This window comes from Cyprinus carpio, chromosome A1 (genome assembly GCF_018340385.1).
Source record: "Cyprinus carpio isolate SPL01 chromosome A1, ASM1834038v1, whole genome shotgun sequence".
In the NCBI taxonomy this organism is placed as follows: Eukaryota; Metazoa; Chordata; class Actinopteri; order Cypriniformes; family Cyprinidae; genus Cyprinus; species Cyprinus carpio.
Window position 1 is genome coordinate 894,294 of NC_056572.1, and position 24,261 is coordinate 918,554.

General features: G+C 34.4%; 1 protein-coding gene across 3 annotated transcripts in view; it reads left to right on the plus strand.

Annotated features, from left to right (window-relative positions):
* Positions 1 to 23,744, plus strand: part of LOC109058518 (testican-3-like) — a 29,208-nt gene extending 5,464 nt beyond the window's left edge. For 2 of the 3 annotated variants that reach the window (XM_042777190.1, XM_042777149.1), the window contains 10 exons: positions 4,306 to 4,314; positions 4,628 to 4,667; positions 9,026 to 9,134; positions 11,072 to 11,177; positions 11,379 to 11,478; positions 16,330 to 16,443; positions 16,545 to 16,766; positions 19,438 to 19,500; positions 21,084 to 21,221; positions 22,363 to 23,744. In XM_042777190.1, coding sequence (XP_042633124.1) covers positions 4,306 to 4,314; positions 4,628 to 4,667; positions 9,026 to 9,134; positions 11,072 to 11,177; positions 11,379 to 11,478; positions 16,330 to 16,443; positions 16,545 to 16,766; positions 19,438 to 19,500; positions 21,084 to 21,221; positions 22,363 to 22,508 — 1,047 coding nt within the window. In that variant the 3' untranslated portion in view covers positions 22,509 to 23,744. The remainder of the gene's footprint in view (positions 1 to 4,305; positions 4,315 to 4,627; positions 4,668 to 9,025; positions 9,135 to 11,071; positions 11,178 to 11,378; positions 11,479 to 16,329; positions 16,444 to 16,544; positions 16,767 to 19,437; positions 19,501 to 21,083; positions 21,222 to 22,362) is intronic. The other variant, XM_042777219.1, reaches the window with a different exon arrangement.
* Positions 23,745 to 24,261: the final 517 nt, after the last annotated feature.

Genomic DNA, 24,261 nt, shown 5'->3' on the forward strand with positions numbered 1-24,261 from the left:
CACATGGACACACCAACACAGGCAGACTTGTGAACGAGTGATGTTAAAATACATTCATTTTCCCTCAACAAAATCTAACGCAGATGATACTAATGATGAAGCTAATTGAACTTAGATTTGCTTTACAAACCAAAGCTGCTGTGTGACGTGACACAAACACAGTCAGTCAGAAGATATTTGATAATGTAGTTATGTGGAGTTATTTTGGACCACTGCAATTTTTTGGTAGACGGGAAGCAGGACACAAATCTGATCCAAATGGTGATGATTAAATCTTTCTATAGGTTGCAGAGATTCTGTGATTAGTTTTTTTTTAAAATACAGACTAAAGTATGTGTGTTTATATATATACAGTATATATATATATATATACAGTATATATATATATATATATATATATATATATATATATATATATATATATATATATATATAATATTATTATTATATTTTTTTTTTTTTTTCATACAGCAATTTCTCAGCGATTTCTAAAAGATAGAATATTTTAGAGATTGAAATAAGTAGAAAAATCTATACTTTTTATAGAAATGTAACAGTTTTATTACATTTTCATGACACGCTTTTAAAATTTCCATATATATCCAGGTTTTCCAAGACCGTTTTAATCCTTATTCTCAAATAAAATAAATAAGACTGTTGTTAGGGGAGCTAATTAAAATAATAATTATGATGTCAGTTTACGTCTTTCTTTGGTTTTAACTTATTTTAATGCTTGTTGTGTCATATTTTAAATGAAGTATATTTACTAATAATATAACTCCCTACTTGAGAACTGATCAAGTGACTTCAGTGCAGTAAATGCTTTTTGTTAGCTTGTAGTTTAGCGGTTTACTTTTTTAAAAGAGCAGCTTGACTATAGAAGTCTAAATAGGCGATGACTAAACTTTAAAGCCACAGTTTCAAATTAGAGTCGACTGAGCAGTGATAGTCTGCATTCCCAGTGGGAATGACCTCATCAAATGGGTTTTCATTGCCAACAGTCGCTGTCGCTCATTTTGCCAGAAATCGTCAGCTGTCTTTAAAAATGAATGACTTTGTCACTGCAAATTGCTGTCAGCCTGAATGCCCCTGAAGAGTTGGTTTTTCTCGCTTGTATCATGTAGCATCTGGTGTGGCATGGACTGATTCTGTTCTGATTCTATGTAGCTTCTGCTCTCTCTGTAGTGTTGCATGTTCCTGTTTGTGGTGCCCTTGTGAACGTGTATGTGGTAAAAGACTGGACAGAGAGAGGGGAAGTGGGGGGGTCATAAAGAATGAATGATGTCAGAGGGGTGAGACGCTTCCGGCACTTTCTGCATGAAAGAACAGCCGCCTTGCTGTCATGCTGGCCGCCCTCTCTCTCTCTCTCTCACACACACACACACACACACACACTGACCTGCTTCTCAATATGTTAAATGTGCGTGGTGATAAGAGTGGGATTTTGCTGTACACACTGTCCAGTGTGACTGGTTTAATGCTGTACTTCTCTATTAACAGATTAATGCTGCTCTGTTTCTTTATTGGTTATTAAATCAACATATGCTTGAAAGCCTTCTAATAATACCCAAGGAAATCTCTCTGTATGCTGAGAAATGCCCTTAAAGTGATTAGAGTGGAAATAATCATGATTTATAGTGCTCAGACTATGCTAATCTGTTTGTGTATGTGTGTTTGAAGCATAGGAACTGTGGTATTGAATGAAACAAATGACTGGTATTACACACTATAATTATTTACTATGTATGTGAACCTGGAGCACAAAACAAGTCTTAAGTCGCTGGGGTATTGTTTTATGGAGCACAAAACAAATTATCGATTTTTCTTTTATGCCAAAAATCATTAGGATGTTAAGGAAAAGATCATGTTCCATGAAAATATTTTATAAATTTCTTACCGTAAATATATCAAAACCTAATTTTTGATTAGTAATATGCATTGCCAAGAACTTCATTTGGACAACTTTAAAGGCGATTTCCTCAGTATTTAGATTTTTTTGCACCCTCAGATTCCAGATTTTCAAATAGTCGTATATCAGCCAAATATTGTTCTATCCTAACAAACCATACATCAACGGAAAGCTTATTTATTCAGCTTTCGGATTAGGTATACATCTCAGTTTTGCGAAATTGACCCTTATGACTGGTTTTGTGGTCCAGGGTCACATATTCAGATACAAAACAATATAATGTCACTTTATAAATCCCTGAATTCAATACGTTTACATTTATTTAAATTTTTCATTTATGCATTTAGCAGACGCTTTTATCCAAAGCAACTTACAGTGCATTCAGGCTAACATTTTTTACCTAACATGTGTTCCCTGGGAATCGAACCCACAACCTTTTGCACTGCAAAAGAAAAACTTGAGATGGGAGAGTTACTTTCAAAATGTCTTCCAGTACCAACTGCTGTTTGTTTATTAAAAATGTGCTACTTTAACGTTTCAGGATACAACGGAGATAGTGTTGTATTTATAACGCAGCTAAGAAATAGTCTGGTGTTATGAGGGCATCTTTAGTAATAGCTCAGAGCTATCATCTTTAATGGCACTCAGAATGGTCTGGGCCTCTTCTCCTGGTCTGCTGTTCGTAGTGTCTAGACTTCATAAACCCACTCCAGTGATTTCAGAGCAGATGTTTACTATGGTTAGGAGACTGTTCCTGTTCTTGATTGTGAGAGATGTGAAGCAGCAGAAAATGGAGGAGCACAGATTACTCTCAATATAAGAGCTGTAGAAAGGGTCGATGTCTTAATGGAGCATGCAGCAAATGCTTGTGCATATACGATCACCAGAAGGGAATGAGACACTATAGGCCAGGAAAAAAACAAACACGCAGGACAAGTAAGCAGTATAAAATGCTGTTGAACTATTGCATTCAATAAAAATTTAGTTGAAAGTCAGCGTATGGTTTCCTACTGAGCATAATGTTCCTTTATTTAAACACAAACAATAAATAAAGTAAATGGATTGCTTGAGGACAATTTAAAATTTTATTTGTTCTAGTATTGTTGACTTAAATGAATTTAATTGTCTCGTTTAGTTTAATGCATTTTCTAGATAGACAAGGAAATAAAAAGGAATGAGCAGGATTCCAACAGAGTATCCAAAATATTACCTAATATTGTAATAATATATTAATACATATATTTTGGGGGCTTTTAATGAACTTAAAAAAAAAAAAAAATTTATTTAGAACTAACTTAATTATTAATTTAAATTACAAGGTTTGACAATATTCATTAATTAATTTATTTACTTATTTGTATAAAGTCTGAATAATTTACAATGTCTTAACAACAAGATTATTGTGAGTCTCAAAATAAAGAGTTACTTTCACTTTTTTGCTGACCAGACAAAGTGTCACATTCCCTTCTGGTGAAAGTATGTGAAAGTACAGTACGTGCTTAAAACATCAGCAACAAGCAAGACAAGGGGACATCGTCCATTTATTCACTCATGCTATCACATGGCTTCTATAAAAAGCGTGCTTGCAACATAATGGAGGCTATTCTGTTTCTATTTTGTGCTCCCTTACATTCTCTGTGTAGGTCTTAGATGAATACACTAATCTGTAGCCTATATAAAGACATAAAGTAAGACAGAAAAACAAATGCACAATATCAAGAGCGATCTAGGTGTAGATTGGGTGGCAACTGTGTTTAGCTGCTGAAATAGAGGCACAAACAAGAGGAAAAAGAACATTGACAGTGCAGTGAAGCTGAGAAAGATAAAGTTCTTTGTGAGCAGAAAAGAAGGGAAAGGATATTATGAATGACCAACGGAGACGCTGTAATGGATTTCATGTGCTGTTGTTTATTCCAAGATGCATTTGCATGCATGCCATACACACAAACACACACTCAGACGAAGGAGTGAGAGAAATGGCAGCCATCAAGATGTGTAACTCCAAGAGGACCCAGCTGCTGCCATATCATATCCATATCTGTGTGTGTGTGTGTGTGTGTGTGTGTGTGTGTGTGTGTGTGTGTGTGTGTGTGTGTGTCACCATATGGTGGTATTAGTCTTCGATGGACCTTTGATGGAAACTGACATATTAGCTGTCTTAATTAATTAAGCTTGAAGACGAGTGCAGAGAAATTACTGAATGTGACAGGCAACAAACAGTTCAGTATAAATAGGCAGAATGCCAAGCTATACATATGTATTTCATTATTATTTCTTTGTTTATAGCATATTTTGTTGTGGTCCATTTTGTGTTGTATTGTTGAAGTGATGTAAGTTTAATGTTCTGTCTAATGTTTATTTGTTTTTTTCCCCCACAATGCTTCCTCTACAATCAGGAGGTGGAGGTTTGTATGATTGTGCTTTTGTTTTTCTATTGGAACAGAGTATTGCTAATCTGCCTGTTTGTTTGAAGGGAAATTCTTCCAAGTTTGCGTTATGTGTCCTTAATGCTGCTGTAGTTGCCAGATAAAATAATAATGCAGTGTGCATTGAGTGTAACTGAGTAATGAGTAACTATGAGCAAAGAAGTGTTAAAATGCATAGTTCAAACAGCAAAAATGGATTACCTTATGTACTGTAACAATCAGAAGCTCAGAAAAAAAATGAAATGCAGACTGTTGATTAAGTGTTCTGTTTGTTAACTTATTTTTTTTTTAGGAACCAGGAACATGGAGTCCAGGAAAACCTTTTGATCAAGGTAGGACTATGATCCGTAGGTTAAAACATCATTGTGTTTTGCATGTGTTCAGAGTTGAAAAATCAAAGAAATCTTTCAAGCTGAAGAACATTTTGTCGTTTTGTAGTAAAATTCTTTCTCCTGACCAGCCAGGCTCAGCAACAACTGCTTAACCAATGGCATTTTAAGCGGTACTATTTGTTTTGTTTTACCAATTAAGGATTAGTGGAGTGTTCATTAGTAATTATTTTCAATAATGTGACCGAGTCAGTTATTCCGTACATTTATGCACGGAATATGTACATTTGATTACCTCAAGACATTTTTTCAAGTTGTTGTTTTTAAAATGCTCTTCCTTGCACAACTTCTAACATCACTGATTACGCAGCCCAGGATGCCACTGCTAATTCGAAAGCCTCACCCAAACCATTGGCTGTTTATAAGCCGTTATTGGAGTAACAAGGTTCTCCCTGTGTGTGTGTGCGTGCACCGGTTTGGGTGGTTTATAAGGACACCAATTAGTTTAATGACATGTGTATGACATAGGTATTACAATGTGAAGGTGGTTTATGAGGACTCTTCCTGTATCCCCGTAATTCAAAAGGCTTTAAAAAACATTCTAAATGTTTTCTTTGAGGGGCAGATTTAGGTGTAGGTTTGGTGTAGGGCGATAGAAAATACAGTTTGTACAGTATAAAGACCATTATGCCTATGGAGAGTCCCCATAAACCATCAATATCAACGTGTGTGTGTGTGTGTGTGTGTGTGGAGAGAGAGACATTTGTGATGACCTGCATATGTTCACAGCTTTCAGCCATACTGTGAAAAAAATATTTTTTGACTCTTTTTGCAGCAAAAACACATTAAATCACAGGATAAATAAACACGGGATACGTTTACTATACTTGAGAAGCAACACAGCACAATGCATTTTGTTTTCATACAATGCATGTCTTACTGCACTAACAGATTTTTATCTCCACTGGTTTTTAACTTTGTTGTTTTGAAAAAGTGAATCTGCCATTTCAGCAAGACAAATTTCATTTTTATTAAAGATACTTTTCATTTTGCATCTCATTGCAGTATTGTTTCTCTAGTTAATTTATTTAATTTATTTATTTTTGAAGTGCATATTCACTATTGTTCAAAAGTTTGGGGCCACTAAGTTTTTTTATTTTTTATACTTGTATTAATTAAGGAATGACACAGACATTTATAAAGTAACAAAAGATTTCTATTTCAAATAAATACTGTTCATAATGCTGTTAATAAGTGCTTTCCAGCAATGTATGAAGCACTGCTCACACTAAAGTCACTTTAAAACCCAGCTGTTCTCTACTGGTCAGGGTGGTGAGTTTGCTTGACCAACTTGAATATGAGAGAAATCTGCATGGGGAACTTTCGCCCTTGCGCAAAACACCCAATCGTACAAATTCCTTTTAAAATGAATGGAATTCACCTACAAAATGTTGCAAAGCAAAAATAAATGTGACCTCACCAATACGATAACTACATCACGGACATGCAGTTGAAATTTTATGGTATTCACCTACAAAATGTTGCAAAGCAAAAATAAATGTGACCTCACCAATGTCTTGTGGGACTGTATACGTCATAAGTTGTGCTTAAAAGCAGTATGAACATAATAAGCCAACATTAGCAACTTTACCAAGGTTTAGATGGGAAAAGTAACGACATGCAGTATTAGTAACAAATAGCATAATATTTGCCTTAAAGCTTGAAATGTTTATATGTTAATAGGCTATTAATTTGTTTGAGGTCATTGGAAATGGAAAGATGTGAATCTCTGCTCCTTTGAGCCATAGCGTCTTGTGGGTTATCAGTGTTGAGTGGACGTTAATCAGGCATATATGAGAACTCAGCTGTTGTGCTAATTCACAGTCACATGCTGTGGCATAATACCCATATCATCACGCTACATCCTTCTGAGAAAATGTGAAAACTGCCTTTTAAGACTCTCTATCACATCAGACTCTCAGTGTGCAGTAAATCTTACGAGATTATGCATATTCGAAAGTCATTAGAACCCTGTTGAATATTCATCACGAGTTTGATATTTATGCAAATTACTATTGATAGAGCATTGAGTGAGTCAAAAAGGGCAAGTAGAGCAATTTAAAACAGATTCTGATCACACTCAACAAGATGATGCACAAATCTATCACAAATTTTGTCATACACACACACACACACACACACACACGCACACACACGGACAATGGACTCAGAGGGTGCTGAGGAGATTGGGATTGGATAAGCCCTAAAGCCTGTGCAGGATTTGACTAAGGCTCTTACCATCTGAGGTCAGAGTGCATTCGAAGTGTGGCTGTGTTTGTTCTTTGACAAGGGGAAGGTAAAGGATGAGTGTTTGTGAGATTTTAAACGTCTTTCTTCCTCTGTGCATGTGCATGTGTGTGAGCCTCTTAGGACTATAAAAGCACTTAATGGCATTAGGACGGTTATTCTTTCTTTCTCTCTGTCCTCTATTCTTCCTTCTCATTTACTTTTCATCACAGTGCATTAGCTACTGCCCCATTTCAGGCTATAACAGAAATTTTATTCTTATTTCCACACACACGAATCAGACAGATCATACTTAGCGAATGTATGTCTGCAGCTGTACATGTGGCTTTCATGTATTTTTGTTGAGCCCTGCACATGAGATGCATTATTTTTGGAGTTAAGTGGTTTCGTAGTAAAGGAGTTTACCTTTGCTATTCATTCATGTATTTCAGTTAACTAAACACTGTTTTAATACAAAAACCTGCACATTATTCACTAACCACCCATAATCTAGTTTAACCAGGTACTTAATGTGTTAAAATATAATTTAAAGGGCTAGTTCAAACAAAAATGATAATTCTGTCATCAGTATACCCAAACCCATAAGACATTTGTTCATCTTCAAAACACAAATGAAGATATTTTTATCTGCCCTGCCATTAAACATCCATGCAACCAAAACATGCTTCAAAAAGTTCATAAAGACTAGGGGTGTAATGGATCATAGTTGATCCGTGATCTGTATGGACCAGGCTCCTCAGACTGACGTGTTTCTAAGTTTTGCCAGTTCACACACTGCTCACACAGAATTGAGATCTCTTTTGCATCTCCTTGCACTTGAACGTGCGCAGACATAAAAAATTATCTCAAAATACTCAGATTTAGGTGTATGCAGTCAGTTATGTCTTAAAGTGAACGTAAAAAGAAAAAAATCTTTTGTGTATCCTTATATTGGATCCGTGCATGAGGTCTTACAGGGATAGAGGCCTATAAGTGACTGCTGCTGTCTGTGTCATTTTTCTCTATGAATATGTGCCTTTTTTTGTAGATGAATCTATATTTAATTTATTCAGTGAACACTATGCAATATTATTTTACATTTAATTATTACTTTTCTGTACCTGAATACTACTGAGAGACCGTTTTATTTGTAACTCTGTTCTGTTGTATTTATCCATGCTTGTAATTTGTATATTAGTTCTTATTTTATTAAATATAAGTCTTCAGTGTTCTTTACGTGTTTTTTTTTTTTTTTTATCTGAAAAACGATCCGATCTGTGACTCCGTAACGATCCGAACCATGAGTTTTGTGATCTGTTGCACCCAAAATAAAGACCCTGTAAAAATAATCTATATGAACTGAGTGGGTCAGCATTGATCATGCTGTAGAGCACATCAAATATGGTAAACAGAAGCTTACGCCCTAGAATAAATTTGTTTTTGTGAAAGCCGAAATGTTTTTGACTCACATGCGAGAACAAAACCTCATTGGTTCTTGTGCCTATAGCAAGCATGTATGAGCTCCATGTATATACGTTGATCAGTGTTCATATGTGAATACAAATTAAATCAGTTTGTCATATAAGACTGTTTATCTTCAAAAGATTTGAATTAAACCACTCGATTCATATTGATTACTTTTACAGTGTATTTATGAACATTTTGAAGTGTCAAGTTTAGGTATAAACGATAAAGGGACAGAAATCTCTCAGATTTCATTAAAAACATCTTCATTTGTGTTTCAAAGGCAAACAAAAGTCTTATGGGTTTGGAATAACAAGAGGGTAAGTAACTGATGACAACATTTTGTTTTTTGCACAATCGGTGTGGTCCTTTGTATGTAGATCTGGCTTTGTATAGATTTTTTTTCATTTCTTACTTTACAGTAAAAGTGGTGCTAAAACATTCAGACAGTCTGCAACTAAATAACACTATCTGTGTTCTGTCCATTCATTCTTATTGAGGTAATACCATGTCAGCTGAATATAACAGTGTTCCGTTATTCAGTATTTGCTATGTTTATCTGTTTTCATTGTTTGTATTCATACACACGTCTGTTTTTGTATGTGTTTCAGCTCTGGACCCTGCCAAAGATCCGTGCCTCAAGATAAAATGTGGCCGCCATAAAGTGTGTGTGGCTGAAGGATACCAAACACCCACCTGTGTTAGTCAACGCAGAATGAGGTAAACTTCCTCCGATCTATCTGACTCACAGTTACTGCTCATTACTGAAACAGTAGTAAAACCAGTGTACACGTCTGGCTTAAAAGATTGGCACACTTGCTGCCTTCAATTTGTGCATGACATCTTGAATTACAAACATTTTGGACACAGCTGTGTATCAGTCAAACATCATGGGCCAGTGATCTAGAACACTTCACAAAACACCCAGGAATGGTTGAAAACAAAACACTGAGTGGAAAGCAGTGAGAATACCACTGAAGAAATCTGAGGAGGGAGAAAAACAGTTTGAGTTAACTGTCAACAAAAATATTGAAAGTTATCAGAAGTGTCCAATGGCTGTGCTACCAAAATATTAAATCTGTGATGTTAATAACAGCTGGTCCAGCTTTTAGTTTCTAATAATTCCATATTTTTTCCCAAGCCAACTATAAACGTATCCACTATAAACTAAGCAAATACATATGTGGGTACCAAAAGATGTTTTATTTAGATGTTTTCCAGAAGAAATGTGGTAATATTTTCTGTGATTGATTGTAATTGATTTTTATTACTCCAGTTAACATTTACACCAGTTAATGGACTTACTGTAGGATTTTTTGATATTTTTTATTTATTGGTTTTACATGGTACATTTTCCTGCACGTTTGATGTTAAATATGGCCAAAACATTTTTGAGTTGAAACAAGGGCTGTTCTATGTTCTTACCCAGTCAACCTATACTGGAACTAACTGTGCAAACTTGCCTGCCAAAGATTGGGAATTATTCTTCTGAGAGAGAGAGAGAGAGAGAGAGAGAGAGTGTGAGTGTGTGTGTGTGTGTGTGTGTGTGTGTGTGTGTGTGTGTGTGTGTGTGTGTGTGTGTGTGTGTGTGTGTGTGTGTGTGTGTGTGTGTGTGTGTGTGTGTAAACGAGGTGAAAATTAGGCACAGACTGACCTGGATTTTGCAAGCTACAGTTGTCAACAGTGATTGTCGTTATGAAACTAATCAGTTAATGAATTCAGGGTGATAGCATAATACAAATGTTTTTTGGGGGTTTTTTATTGCCCAAAGAAACAGACAAAGAGGGATATTGAAGAGAAGTATCATAGAAATCAACATAGAGAGAGAAGTATAGAAATAGAGTAGCATAAATAACAGAAGTATGGAAAAACAACATTAGATTCTCAGCTGGTGGGTTGCAATGCAAAATGTGGTCACATAACATCTGTTATGTAGAGTTGTGGACAAACAAATTGCAAATATTAAAAGGTGCACTAAGCAATTTTTGAAAAACGCTTTTGAGAAGGTGCACAAAGCAATATTTGGAAAACGCTTTTTAACTGCAAATTGTCGGAATTAAGGTGCGTGTTTAGTGGAGAAGAGAGAGTTAGTTGAGTGGACTGATTTTAGATGATCGACTATAGATAGCAAGTGATGAAAGATAAAAAAAGAAACAAAATAGGAAAATTTGCTTTTTTTACTCAACTTTTCTGTGTTGGCTTTTGCTTATATATGCTGTGGCCGGAAGGTATAGCAGATTCCACCATCGTCGCTGCCAGGGTTGTGTATGCGCGTTTTTGGTTGATTTGTTTGAATAGGGGCGAGGTCCTGTTGGGGTATGGGCGTGTTGTGTTGACCAGAATGACCAAAGTGTGGTTTGCGTGAAACCATCTTTTAAATCAAAATCGACAGTTTTCCTATTTAGCCTGTCATGCTGATAATATTGCATAATGTTGCTTCAAAATAAAATAGATATCAGTTGATTCTAGGGAAATAATTCTTTATTGTACTGTATTTGTTTCCCACTGGATTTTCAATGTGATAAATGAAGTAAAACCAGCGCAGAACCAGTGCAGCAGATGATAGTAAGAAGAGGACAGATAGAAACAGGCTGCATTTCTGCAGATCAGTCTTGTTTGGCTTCTTCATTGTTAGCCTTTTTTTTTTTTTTTGGCAGTTTTAAGGACATGAATTTGAACTCACCACTGCTGAAATGCAAAAGATGTCCAGTTGTGCACCCTTCACCTGTTTGTGGAACAGATGGACACACTTACTCCACCAAGGTAACACACACACACTGCCTGTTTGTGAGAATTGCCATTGTGTGTGTGTTTCTATACAGTATGTGTACAGTATACGGTTTGAATTGCTTTTCATAATGCTGTGTCACAGAGGTATTCAACCAAGAGATTAATCCCAGATCGACAATGTACTTATCTAATCTCAGTTTTGTGTGTGTGTGTGTGTATGGATGTGTGTTGTAGTGTAAAGTAGAATATCAAGCTTGCATCTCTGGGAAGCAGATTTCTGTGAAGTGTCCAGGACAGTGCCCCTGCCCTTCAGGAAATCCAGCAGAGAAGAGAGGTACGCACACTTTATTAATGCAGTTCATTTCTGTTAGACCCATAAGGACTTGTACACAAACACTGCCTTTATTTGAAAAGGATTATATGCACTGCTTACTGCATACCGTACAGTATACACTGTTGATTTTATAAGCATTAAGTACATGATAAACATATGGGTCAATGACAAATAGGAGTGTCAACACAATAAAGAAAATGAAAATGTTTCAAAATTCTAGTTTAAGACACATGTGCTAAGTTCTTAGAAATGTACTTGATATGGTTTTGAAAAACATTTATGCCATTTTTAAGAATTTTTTTTAATGACTCTAAAAATATGATGTAATCATCAAGTAAAAAGCAATACCATTTTTTTCCTTATTTTTTTTTACACGCTAAAATATACACTACTGCTTTGGGGCCAGTACGATGCATTATATTTATCAAAAGTGACAGAAGATGCATATATAATGCTCTAAACAATTTTTATTTCACATAAATCCTGTTCTTTTAAATTTCCTATTCATTGTGTCAGTTTACACAAAATATGAAGCAGCGCTACTGTTTTTAAGATTAATAATAATAAGAAATGTTTCTTGTGCAGCAAATCAGCATATTAGAATGATTTCTGAAGAATCATGTGACACTGAAGACTGGAGTAATGATGCTGAAAATTCAGCTTTGCATCACAGGAATAAATTACAATAATATATTAAAATAAACAATAATATTTCACATATAATTTTGAAATAATAATTAAAAGTTTTGCTAAAATTTCTTCATTATTATGTTAGTACAGTTGTGTCACTGTTACATTTTACACTTTATGCCCCCCAAAATTGCTTATCAAAATAAATTTTAACTTAATTAAAAAACATGCTTATCATAGACGAGGCGTGTTCATTTTTAAATATATCCAGACATTGTCATTGATATATATATATATATATATATATATATATATATATATATATATATATATATATATAAAACATTTGTGTGTGTGTGTGTGTGTGTGTGTACACGTCTGGTTCATTCAAGTTACAGTATTCCACATCTGTTGTATACTGCATATTTTGACATATTTAGTAAGTATCCTGTGCATACAATTTTCTGCACTTATATATTGTGTATACTGCATATAATATGCAGTTCATATATTGTTGTAGTATGCTATTAGTGCTATTAGGAATAAAAGTGTTATTTTTTTTCTCCCTTAAGCCCTAATAAATGGTAATAATGAGCATCTCATGTCATTTCTTAATGAACCAACAAATTATTCTATATCTGAAACCAATCTTTCATCTCTGTAGCTGTGGGAAGAGATGCGTACCCTTTAGGGTGGGTGCATCACATGTTTTCATCTGCAACGAGAGCGGCAAAGAGATTTCAGTACACCAAACTAGTCTTATTTTGTGCAGAATCTCAAAGCTACTGAATCCCTCAGGAACTTATTAAATGTTTGCTGCTCCAGATTGCTTGTGTCAGTGTGTGTATGCGTGTACGTGTGAGAAAGACAGCGCAGGAATGTTTGTTTTCATCACTATCCCAATGAACAGAAGTCCTGTCTTGAGCTGCTCTGCTTCAGGTCTATAGAAGAGATTCAGTCACATGCACCATCAAAAGATTATCAATGACAACTTTGTTAGATTAAAGCATCGCGAACTAGACTTAAGATCATGGAACTGAAGTCAAAATAGATTTATGAAGGGGTGAGAAGCATGATGATTTTTTTTTTTTTTCAGTGACTAAAATGTATTTAATGGGACATTTACAATATTATAAAAGATTTATATTTCAAATATATGTAGTTCTTTTAAGTTTGTTCCTCAAAGAAACCTGAAGAAAAAAAAATGCTTATGCAGCACAACCTTTTTTGATAATAATAATAATAATTATTTTGCAAATAATAATAATATAATAATATACAACCTTTTTTGATAATAATAATAATAAATGTTCCTTGAGCACCAAATAAGCATTTTAAATCATTTCTGAAAGATAATGTGAAACTGAAGTAATGGCTGCCATCACATGAATATATTCAGTTTTAAAATATAAAAATAGAAAATAGCCGTGGTTTTAAGGATCAACATTTTTCCTTTATTGATTAGAACCGAATCGATTGCATGTTTTGCATTGGCAGAAATTATTTAATCTGTGAATTAATTTAATCACTGGTTTCTCAGAGCCAAATGACAGCATCACCATGTGGCGTCTTCACAATCTATGTTGTTTCCAGAGTGCACAGGGACCGGCAGATATATTACACACGCTTACATAAATACACAAACATAATTCAGATTAAAGTCAAGCCTGGTGGTTGGGCTACAGTCTTGTTTCTCTGTTTGCCTGTAGGAACATTGTATTTCAGCTGGAGTGGTTTAACTGTGTTTATCAAAGCTTTTCATACTTTCATACAACACTGGATTCTAGCTGATTTGATTTCTTTCTCTATTACTTCACAGAAGAACTGGTTTTTGAAGCCACTATCTGTATTTTTTATTACGATGGTCTTTTTACTAGTTCTTTGTTTGACCTAATCGAAGTGGATGACCATATTTGCTGAAAATGTGACTTATAAATTGGCACACCAGTGATCATACACTAATGCAATATTTCGCTAAGCAACTGTAAACAGCCTACAGTTAGGCTAATGAAGTATATTACTGGCCAGTATTAAAGTTAGTCATTTATTGAAAATTGTCCTCTTCTATCATATTGCTTTTGCAGATTTTAATAAATGAAGTAAACCACTCAATGCTGTGTGTTATATTAATTTTACCATGGTTAAAATCTTTGTGCCATTCATCAACACCTCTAACTTGTAGTAAATCAAGGCTTCTTTTTGCTTTAATCAGTTTTCCACAAGGGTTTATATTTGTCAGTTCAGTATTTATTTGTCATCTTGTTTTTTAGCCGTCATGAGACATCATCCATATCGACTTTTCCCAGACTTAATTATCTAGAGCTAATTAAAGAACAAGCTAAACAATCTACACATCCCATTATTATATACTGTACACTCAACGGTAACTGTTTTTTTTTTTTTTTTTATAATAAAAATAACCTTACAAAATGTCAGAGAAAACACAGCCTGACGTGTCTCTGCTGAATTCTAAAACATTTCATCAGTGCACATAAGAATGGAAAAAGAACAAATCCCAAATTTGAGAACATGACTATAAGCCCTCGTAGCTGTTTCTGAATGCAAAGCCCTAACCCTTCCTTCCTTCCAGGACTGCATCTTATCAACAATCAGCACAGATGTATGATGCATTAGCTACAAGAATTCAATCAGTTACGCTCATTAATCACTTACAACAAAACTAGATTTATCAAATAACCCAAACCATCCCCAAACAATAAACACAGACTATTAAATCTAATGAACATATCCAAACAAAACACACCGGATGCAGAAAATACAATCAAGTAAATTGGAAATGATTTATACACTGGATAAGTACAAATCTCACCAGCAGGAACAGTTATTGCTGATGTTATTCAATATTATGGGTTTTATAGCCTGCAGTGTCACCATTAAAAAATGTCCTGGCTCTTCCAAGCTTCCAAGTGGACGAGACTTTGAAGCCCAAAAAGTGCATCCATCTATCATAAAAGTACTCCACATGGCTCCAGGGGGTTAATAAATGAATTCTAAAGCAAAGCGATGCATTTGTGTAAGAAGTCAGTCATATACACTTAGAATGGCTTGAGGGTGAGGAAATCATGGGGCAATTATAATTTTTGGGTCATCTATCCCTTTAATAGTCAGCAATGAAGCTGGATGTTTTATCTATTCCTAATGAAATCACTAATCAAGTTAAGCTGTGATCAGTAAAGCTAGAACAGTGTATACTTGAAAAGTCAGTATAGTCCAACAGTGGTTGCACACTTTTTCAGCAACCCTGGTATTTTCCCATTCAATTAACTCGATTAAATGACTGGTATTTTCTGCAGGCATTGTTTTTAAAGACTCTAGAGTTTTAAGCCTTGAGCCAAATCAACAAGCTCCAAGATTAGTCACATTTCCTTTGATTCAATGCAAAAAAGGATTTGAAAACCAAAAACAAAACAAAAAAGGTACAAGGCTGTCTGCCTAAATTCTACTCAAGCCATGAATCAGTGTAAGGCACATCATAAATGATGGTAAAATTTAAGGTGACCACAAAAAGAGTTTGGGACACTAGGAGGAACTGAATAAACAAAATAAGTGAATTCATAACACAGAATAAAAATATTTATTTATAGACTAAAACAACTCTAAACTATGTTCTAATTGGTCTGTTGTCTACTAACCTTTATTGGCAATCAGTCAGTTAAGCTATAAAGGTGTGCTGAACCAATAACCTTAGACAAGGTCGTACATCTCATAAAACAGTAAATACGAGTAAAGACTGTACATGTTAGGGGTGTAAGGCTAAATAAACCGTCTGAAATACTGACGTTTATTGCCAAGTTCAACAAAGTTAGTTCAGTTTTCTTGTCAAAACTGGTGACTGTCCATTGACAATAATACAGGCGGAAATTCTTGTGTGCTACTAATCGACACACGGGTATTGATACACCAGTACTCATTCTAGTACAAATACATAAGAAGTTTGACTTGATTAAGTCATTGAAATATGGCATTGGGTGGTCACTGCTGAGCTTCATGTTGTCTTTCACAGAAAACTCTGCAACTAAAAATGGAATCACACTGATTTATGACTGCTACAGAAGCACATATTTTGTAGTCTCACAGGCCCTAAACATTATCTCTAAAAATAAGACTTCTTTATGAAAAAAATGATTGGGATTTTTACTTCTGAAACTGTACGCTTGTGCTTGATTGTTTAATTTATCTTCTGTGTGTTTTTCTGCCTAGAGTGTGGTAATACAGAGATGACTGAAGTGGTTAGCAGATTACGAGAGTGGATCACAGTTCTTCAAGAGAGTGGCAATCCCAGCAAGAAATACAAGTTCCAGAAGCCAGAGAAGAGTGAGCACACACACACACACACACACACAAAACACATCCAAACTGCTAAAATTAGCACTAACCTAATAACCGTCATAATGGTGCTCTGTATATCTGTGCAGTGGTGGACATGAGTAAAGTGCCTCTCTGTAAAGACTCTCTGGGCTGGATGTTCTCCAGACTGGACACAAACTTTGACCTTCAGCTCGACCAGTCAGAGCTGTCCAGCCTGAGCTCAGAGAAGAGTGATGTGTGCACCAAAGCCTTCTTCAGGTCATGTGACACAGACAGAGACAGGCTCGTTTCCAGCCAAGAGTGGTGTTCCTGCTTTCAGAGATATCAAGGTAAACTAGCTTTATTCAGACAGTAATTGGGACGTCTGTAAAAATAAATCTGCATAAAACTCATGCGTTGGGGTGAAAATAAATTCATGTTGGAGGCTTTCCATTGATGTATGGTTTGTTAGGATAGGACAATATTTGGCTGAGATACAACTATTATTGAAAATCCAAATACTGAGAAAATCGCCTTTGAAGTTGTCCAAATGAATTCTTAGCAATGCATATTACTAAGCAAAAATTAAGTTTTGATATATTTATGATAGGAACTTTATAAAATATCTTCATGGAACATGATCTTTACTTAATCTCCTAATGATTTTTGGCATAAAATCAAAATAATAAAAAAATCTATAATTTTGAACCATACACTGTTTTTTTGGCTATTGCTAAAAATATACCCCAGCAATTTAAGACTGGTTTTGTGGTCCAGGGTCACATTTTAAAAGACTTACAAGGTAACAAAATAAAATATAAAAAAGAATGGCAGATATTTAGGCCAAAATGAAAAAAAAAAAAAAAATCTTTGTCATTATTTTATCTTTGTTATTAAAAAATAAGAACAAAGACACAAATTACAAATACGCATTATATACAAATAAAACAAACAGTGCTTTATTTCTTAGGTATTTAGCAGCAGCATCTAAGAAACTGAATCAACAAATATAAAAATAAAACACTATATACTTTTCACTTTACAAATTATACACTGATTCTTATTAAAGCAATGTTTATTAAATTAATGTTCTTCAGTCAAGAGCAGTGAGTGACTTTTCTCTGTGTTTTGATGTTTTATTAATATTAAAGGCATAGTTCACCCAAAAATGAAAATCCTGTCATCATTTACTCACTCTCAAGTTGTTTTAATCCTGAATGAGTTTGTTTCTTCTGTTGAACATAAAAGTTATTTTGAAGAATGTGGGAAACCAAACAGTAGCTGGTCCCCAGTGACTTCATTAGTATTTTTTTCCTACTATCAAAGTCAGTGGGGACCAGCATTCTTCAAAGTATTCCCATATTCATCAATATAAAAGAATATCTTCTTTTGTGTTCAGCACAAGAAAGAAGTTAATACAGGTTTGGGGTAAAGGTTTGGTAAAAAAGTGAGTAATTGTGGTTTTTGTTTTAACTATCACTTTAATGACAAGCGGTAGCATGTTTAGTACTATTAGTACAGCTGTTTACTTTCACTTTAGACATAAACTGTGTTTATATGTAAACCTTCTGTGTTTTTGACATTATTAATCATCCACGATCAAAAATCCTGAAATTGCACACCCATAATTTAACAACAAGATAATAATAATATATTTATGTATTATTTATTTAAATAGCTTATTTAATAGTAGGAAAATGGACACACTATTGGTTTAAATGATTTTGTGTGTTGCATTTTCTATCAAAATGATAGATGTCATTTTAATAAAGTTAATGCATCCTTTTATTTCCATAAGGTAAACATTTGACCCAGCTACTTGGTTTATATTTTTAATGTATATAATTGTACATTATACATGTTTTAAAATTGTATTGGAGCAGTGATGAAATATTGTTCTTGTAATATACTTTCCAGCATTTCAGTAATGTGTAGTTACTGTATGGTGCTTAGCAGTAGTCAAAAAGGATTTACAAAATGACTTTTGGATTTGGATTCCGACAGCAATTAAATTACCACACTTTGGTGTTTGTCAAAAAAAAAAAAAAAAAAAAAGAAGGTAATTTAACATGATTTTTTCACGCCAGTGGTGGGCGGAAGAACTCTGACATTCTGGATTCAGAAGAAATAAAATCACAGACTAGTTCCTGCAAACACTGAAAACACTTTATGTCCCCAAAAGAAACAATTACAGTCCGAATAGGGGTTTACACATACTATTCCACATGCTTTCAAGAAATTCAACATAAAAAACTACTTTGCCTCAGCCAAACACAAAAGTGTGTTCACATACTGTACAGTACTACTAGCTAAGAAACCTTCACACAAGCGCACTGCCTAATAGAACTAAATACATTAAAGTTACAGAGGATTACATAAGGCATGATAAACCATGACAGGGAAATCAGACTTTGATGTGAAGGTCCAGGACCAAAACAGACATGAAAGTAGAACCAGTACAGTGTGTTTCTATGGCCAATGAGAATGAGTACTGAAGTGTGAGAATTCCAGAAAATTACAATACGGTTGTATATGTTAACATTAGTTAATTTGTTCTGAACTAACTAACTGTTTTGAAATAAAATTTAAAATTAATTGATCTTCTCAATGTTATTTTATAAATATACTACACATGTACTGTATGTTTATAATGCATTAGCTACATTTTTTAATGGTTAAAATGAACTGTTTATTCATAAAATGAATAAATAATGTTAAAATATTAATATTATCATATACAACCTTATTGTAAAGTGTTACCGTACACTCTATAAAGCACATACAACTTGTGTAGTCTGGTGTGAAAGTTCATCTGAGAAAGAAAATTAGGACATGAAGACAGAAAATCATTAACCGTTAAGACAGAAGGACATTCTAGAAATTATGCAGCATTGTGGGATAATCTATTTCTGAGATATTTATAAACTAAATGACATAATGCCTGCAGGTAAAATCTCTGTACCAGAGGAATAATGGTGGAGGTGTCTTTCTCACTGCTGATCTGAAATCAATGTGTTTCAGAGGCTCCCTGCCAATCAGAGATCACCATCATCCACAAACAGCAAGCCGGGAAGAAATTACTGGGTGAGTTCGTTTTCTTGTGCATTTGGTTTATTTGTGTACTTTCCACATGGACAAAGTGGTTTTTGTTTGTAATGCGAGATCATGTGGGCCTTGGGTGTCTGGCCATATTGAGATCATTAGCACTGACTGATAATCATTTCCACAGAAGTTCCAAAATCTACCAGCAGGCTTCTCAAAGGAGAATGCACATAAAATAAAAAAATAAACAGACATCTCGAAGAACAATCCTTTTAATAAACACTATTGTTCAACTTCTATTCAGTAAGGATGCTTTCAATTCATCACAATTGACAGTAAAAAAATAAATAAATAAATACATTTCAAATAAATATTTAAAATAAGAAGCACAATTGTTTTTAACATTGACAATAATGAGAAATGTTTCTTGAGCAGCAAATCAGAGTATTAGAATGATTTCTGAAGGATCATATGACACTGAAGACTGGAGTAATGATGCTGAAAATTCAGCTTTCCATCACAGAAAGAAATTGCATTTTACAATATATGTAAGTGGGTTTTACTGTATTTTTGTTTAAATACATGAAGCCTTGGCGAGCAAAAGACACTTCTCATCTGAAACCACACTGAATATAGGTTAAGTTAGTCCTATTTTACAATTTGTATTTATATGCAGGAATTTAATGAGTATTTTTATTATCTATATTAACTAATTAATGCAACAGTATATATATATATATATATATATATATATATATATATATATATATATATATATACACACACACACACACACAAGTAAAAGTCCAGTCAGTAGTCTACATCATATTTTTAAATGATTTTGAAACATAAACTTTGAAATACCCAAATAGCAATCGCATGATGCACAGCATCACTTTACAAAAAAACTGTCATTGTCATTTACACCTGACTAGACAAAATGACGTACCTTACTGACACACAAAATGCAGTAACATTACACACTAAACATCTAATCTGTGACCCAAACATCCTAAACAGTAACACTCTATGAGCATCAGCTATAAACACCAAACTTGCAAAGTAACCCATTTTTTTACACCATGTTCATATAGAAAGCACATGTATTTAATAACCATCTCAATGTCATCACAATCTGAACACAGTTACAGTACAAGCAAGGTGTCAAACAGAGGGAAGCCAACATTAATTCTATTAAAACTAGAAATCACTCTCTGAAGGTCACGTGTTTAATTTGAGCAGGGGAATGAGATGTGGAGAAATTGGACATGAAAAGATGGGTATTTTTAACTGCAGTTTCTCCCCTGAGTGAAACGCACAGTGACGGCTCTATGGCTTCTGGCACTAAATTATAAAAAGACAAAAAAAAAGATCGAATGATTTATAAAAAAATAAAAAAATAAATAAAAAACTTGACTATGATGATTCTGTAGAAAGAAGCTGTGAAGCTGAAACACAATGAATGTGTGTGAGAGACAGAGAGAGAGCAAGCTCTTGGACGTGACAGATATGTTCTCCGACATTGAATATATCATCTCCCTATCTGTGTGAGTGTGGCTGTGTATAATCTTGTCTGTGATGTAATGTTTCCTGACATTAGGATTGATGCTAATGTGTGTGTGTAGGTCTGTACATCCCCTCCTGCGATGAGGATGGCTTCTATAGGCCTCAGCAGTGTCATAGAAGCAGGGGTCAGTGCTGGTGTGTGGATCGCAATGGAAATGAGATTGCGGGGTCTCGTACCCATGGGCCTGCCGAATGTGGTAAGAGGGGTGCACCCTACATTACCTCAAATCTTTTCAATCATTATCTAGTAAAAGAATAAAGTCAAATAAGTAATGCGTTTAATCTGTACAATGTAAGGAGGCAATGACATGGAACTTGTGTTGATGTGATAACTTTCAACTGGAATGGCTAGTTAAGTAGCTAATAAACTAAAAAGTTGATACAAAATAGATCGCAATTTAAAAAAAATAAAAATCCTACGATTTACAATACAAGTATTGTATATTATACTGCAGATATTTTAACTATCCAACCATAGCAAATATTTGTGGAATGACTTAGATTCACAGAGGATTAGTTTTTTGTTCAATAATGAATCCTTGGATTTTGTGAGTTTTAACTGTTTTTAATTTGACAAAAAAGTGATGTTTATGGCGTGAGATGCTGAAAAAAAAAAAAACATTGAGATGTGGCACAACAGCCAAAGAAGTCTATCTGACCTCAATTACGCACATTAAATGAAAGACTGTATCTTTTGATCAAAATGAGTGTGTAAAGCTTGACATAATCCATGACGTGCTAACATAATTAAACACACTGCATGATTCCGGGTCAAATTTACACTGTGTATGAGTACAAACTTCGACACATGAAACATTTGACATTAGTTCTGCACTACCATTTAAAAGTTTGGGGTCAGTAAGATTACTGTGAAATATTATTACTATTTAAAATAACTTGTTTTCCATTTTAATACTTTAAAATGCAATTTATTCCTGGGATGGAAAGCTGAATTTTCAGCATCATTACTCCAGTCTTCAGTGCCACAGAATCCTTCAGAAATCATTCTAATATGCTGATTTGCTGCTCAAGGAACATTTCTGATTATTACCAATGCTGGAAATAGTGCTGCCCAATATTTTTGAGGATACAGAATTCTTTGATAAATAGAACGATCAAAATAAAATTTATTTAACACAGAATCTTTTGTAACATTATGTCTTTATTGTCATATTTATTTTATTAAATGGATCCTTTATAAATAAAAGTATATCTTTAAAAAAAAAAAAAAAAACTTACTCACCCCAAACTTTCAACTCACAAAACAGCAAAGAGATGTGTTACTCTTAACAACTAAAAGTCAAGAAATCAAAACGAAAGAAACTGTTTATCTTTCAGCTGTGGAGGCTTCTGGAGATTTTGGCAGCGGTGACACTCTGCTCTCAGATGATGAAGATGGTGATGTTGTAAATGATGAAGAGGAGATGGGGGATGATGATGATGAATATGAACATGTTGATGATGAGTATGGGTACCTGTCATAATCCGGTTTCCGCTGTCTTTTTTTTTTTTTATATATATATATATATATAATTATTTTACGACATTTAAAAACAAGGAACCAAATAAAAAAAAAAACAGATTTTGATTTGGTTGTAAGGCACCTCAGCAGAGTGCAGTACTAACATTACTAAAGAGTTCATCTACCCCTGTGCTGTATAACATTTGAGCAAAATTAATACTCAACCACGTTTCATTTTTATTACATTTCTTATATTCATCCAAAGTGAATAAGTATATTGACAGAACTAGAAGTTTAGGAATTCATAAGCAGATTATTGAGGGTTAAATGTTTGCACTTATAAACATGCGTATGAAATACATGTGAACCTGATGTCATGAGGACTTTACATCTTCTAGAATGTGATTTTACAGTCATGCAATGAGGGGTTAACGTCTCATTACGGATCGCCATAAATCACATACCTACATAAAATTTTTTTAATCAGCAGAATGATAATTAAAATTACAGATAAACTATTAAAATGTATCAGTATTTGTATGTAAGGATGGACATTCTAGAACAAACTTGTTTGTAATGGTTAAGACACGGCCTGTAGTGACCACACGTCAGACACACAATAAAACAGATGTGGCTGCAGTTGGTGTTAAGAGAGGACAGAGTCATGCTATTTACAGAGGCTTAAACACACTCACACACACTTATCTTGTGAACACTTCGGCAGTCTTTGGGCATTAGGTGCCTTTGATGCAACATGGAGGAGCGGGTGGAAAAGAGGTCTGGGGAAAAAAAGAGAGGAGGAGATATTTAGTGTTAGAATGTAGAACTTGACTGCCATATGAATCTAAAAAAGTTTTTTTTTGCGTCACGTTCTCAGTTGTTTTGGTCTATAGGAGAAAGTGAACATGGTTAGTTAGTTTGCATATGTTACTGTAGACGACAAATCATACGATAGATGCTGCTGCTGTCATTTATTCTCCTCGTCCCTCTCAGTGCTTTTGCATTTTCTGTCAGATTTGTTTTCATAATGTGCATATGAAATTATAAAGTTCCTTCTATGGACATTGTGGTGTTTTCTGAAAAAAATTAAAAAGGTAAATTGGTCGAATGAGTTTATGATCATCCGTTGCAGAGGTCAAGGGAAGCACCTTTATCAGTGTTGTCCAGCTGTTGTCATAGAGATAACACATTTTGGTTTGTTTGTTTTTTACAGTATACATATAATTTGCTCAAATAAAGTTACAAAGACCAAAACAGAGTTTTTTGGTATAGTAATTGTTTGTGTGTGTGTGTGTGTGTGTGTGTGTGTGTGTGTGTGTGTGTGTGTGTGTGTGTGTGTGTGTGTGTGTGTGTGTGTGTGTGTGTGTGTGTGTGTGTGTGTGTCTATATACACACGTATATACACTTAAACCTGAATACACACCAACTCATGGGGACTCGTGTCCCAAGGGGACCTCAATTTAGGTCATATAGAATGAAGTTTTTTCTAAAAATGTAGAATGTTTTCTGCGAGGGGTAGGTTTAGGTGTAGGGCGATAGAAAATAATGTTTGTACAGTAGAAAAACCATTACGCCTATGGAGAGTGTGTGTGACAGAGAGACAGAGAAATTTGATGCGTCCAGTCTGGTTAGTGCTGCATTATGTATAAATGCAGTTTTAATATTTTATATGCCACAATTTCTCATCTGTACACACACACACACACACACACACACACACATTTAATATTTTATATCTGTGAGGCTGAACACTTGTTTAATCATTAAAACACAAT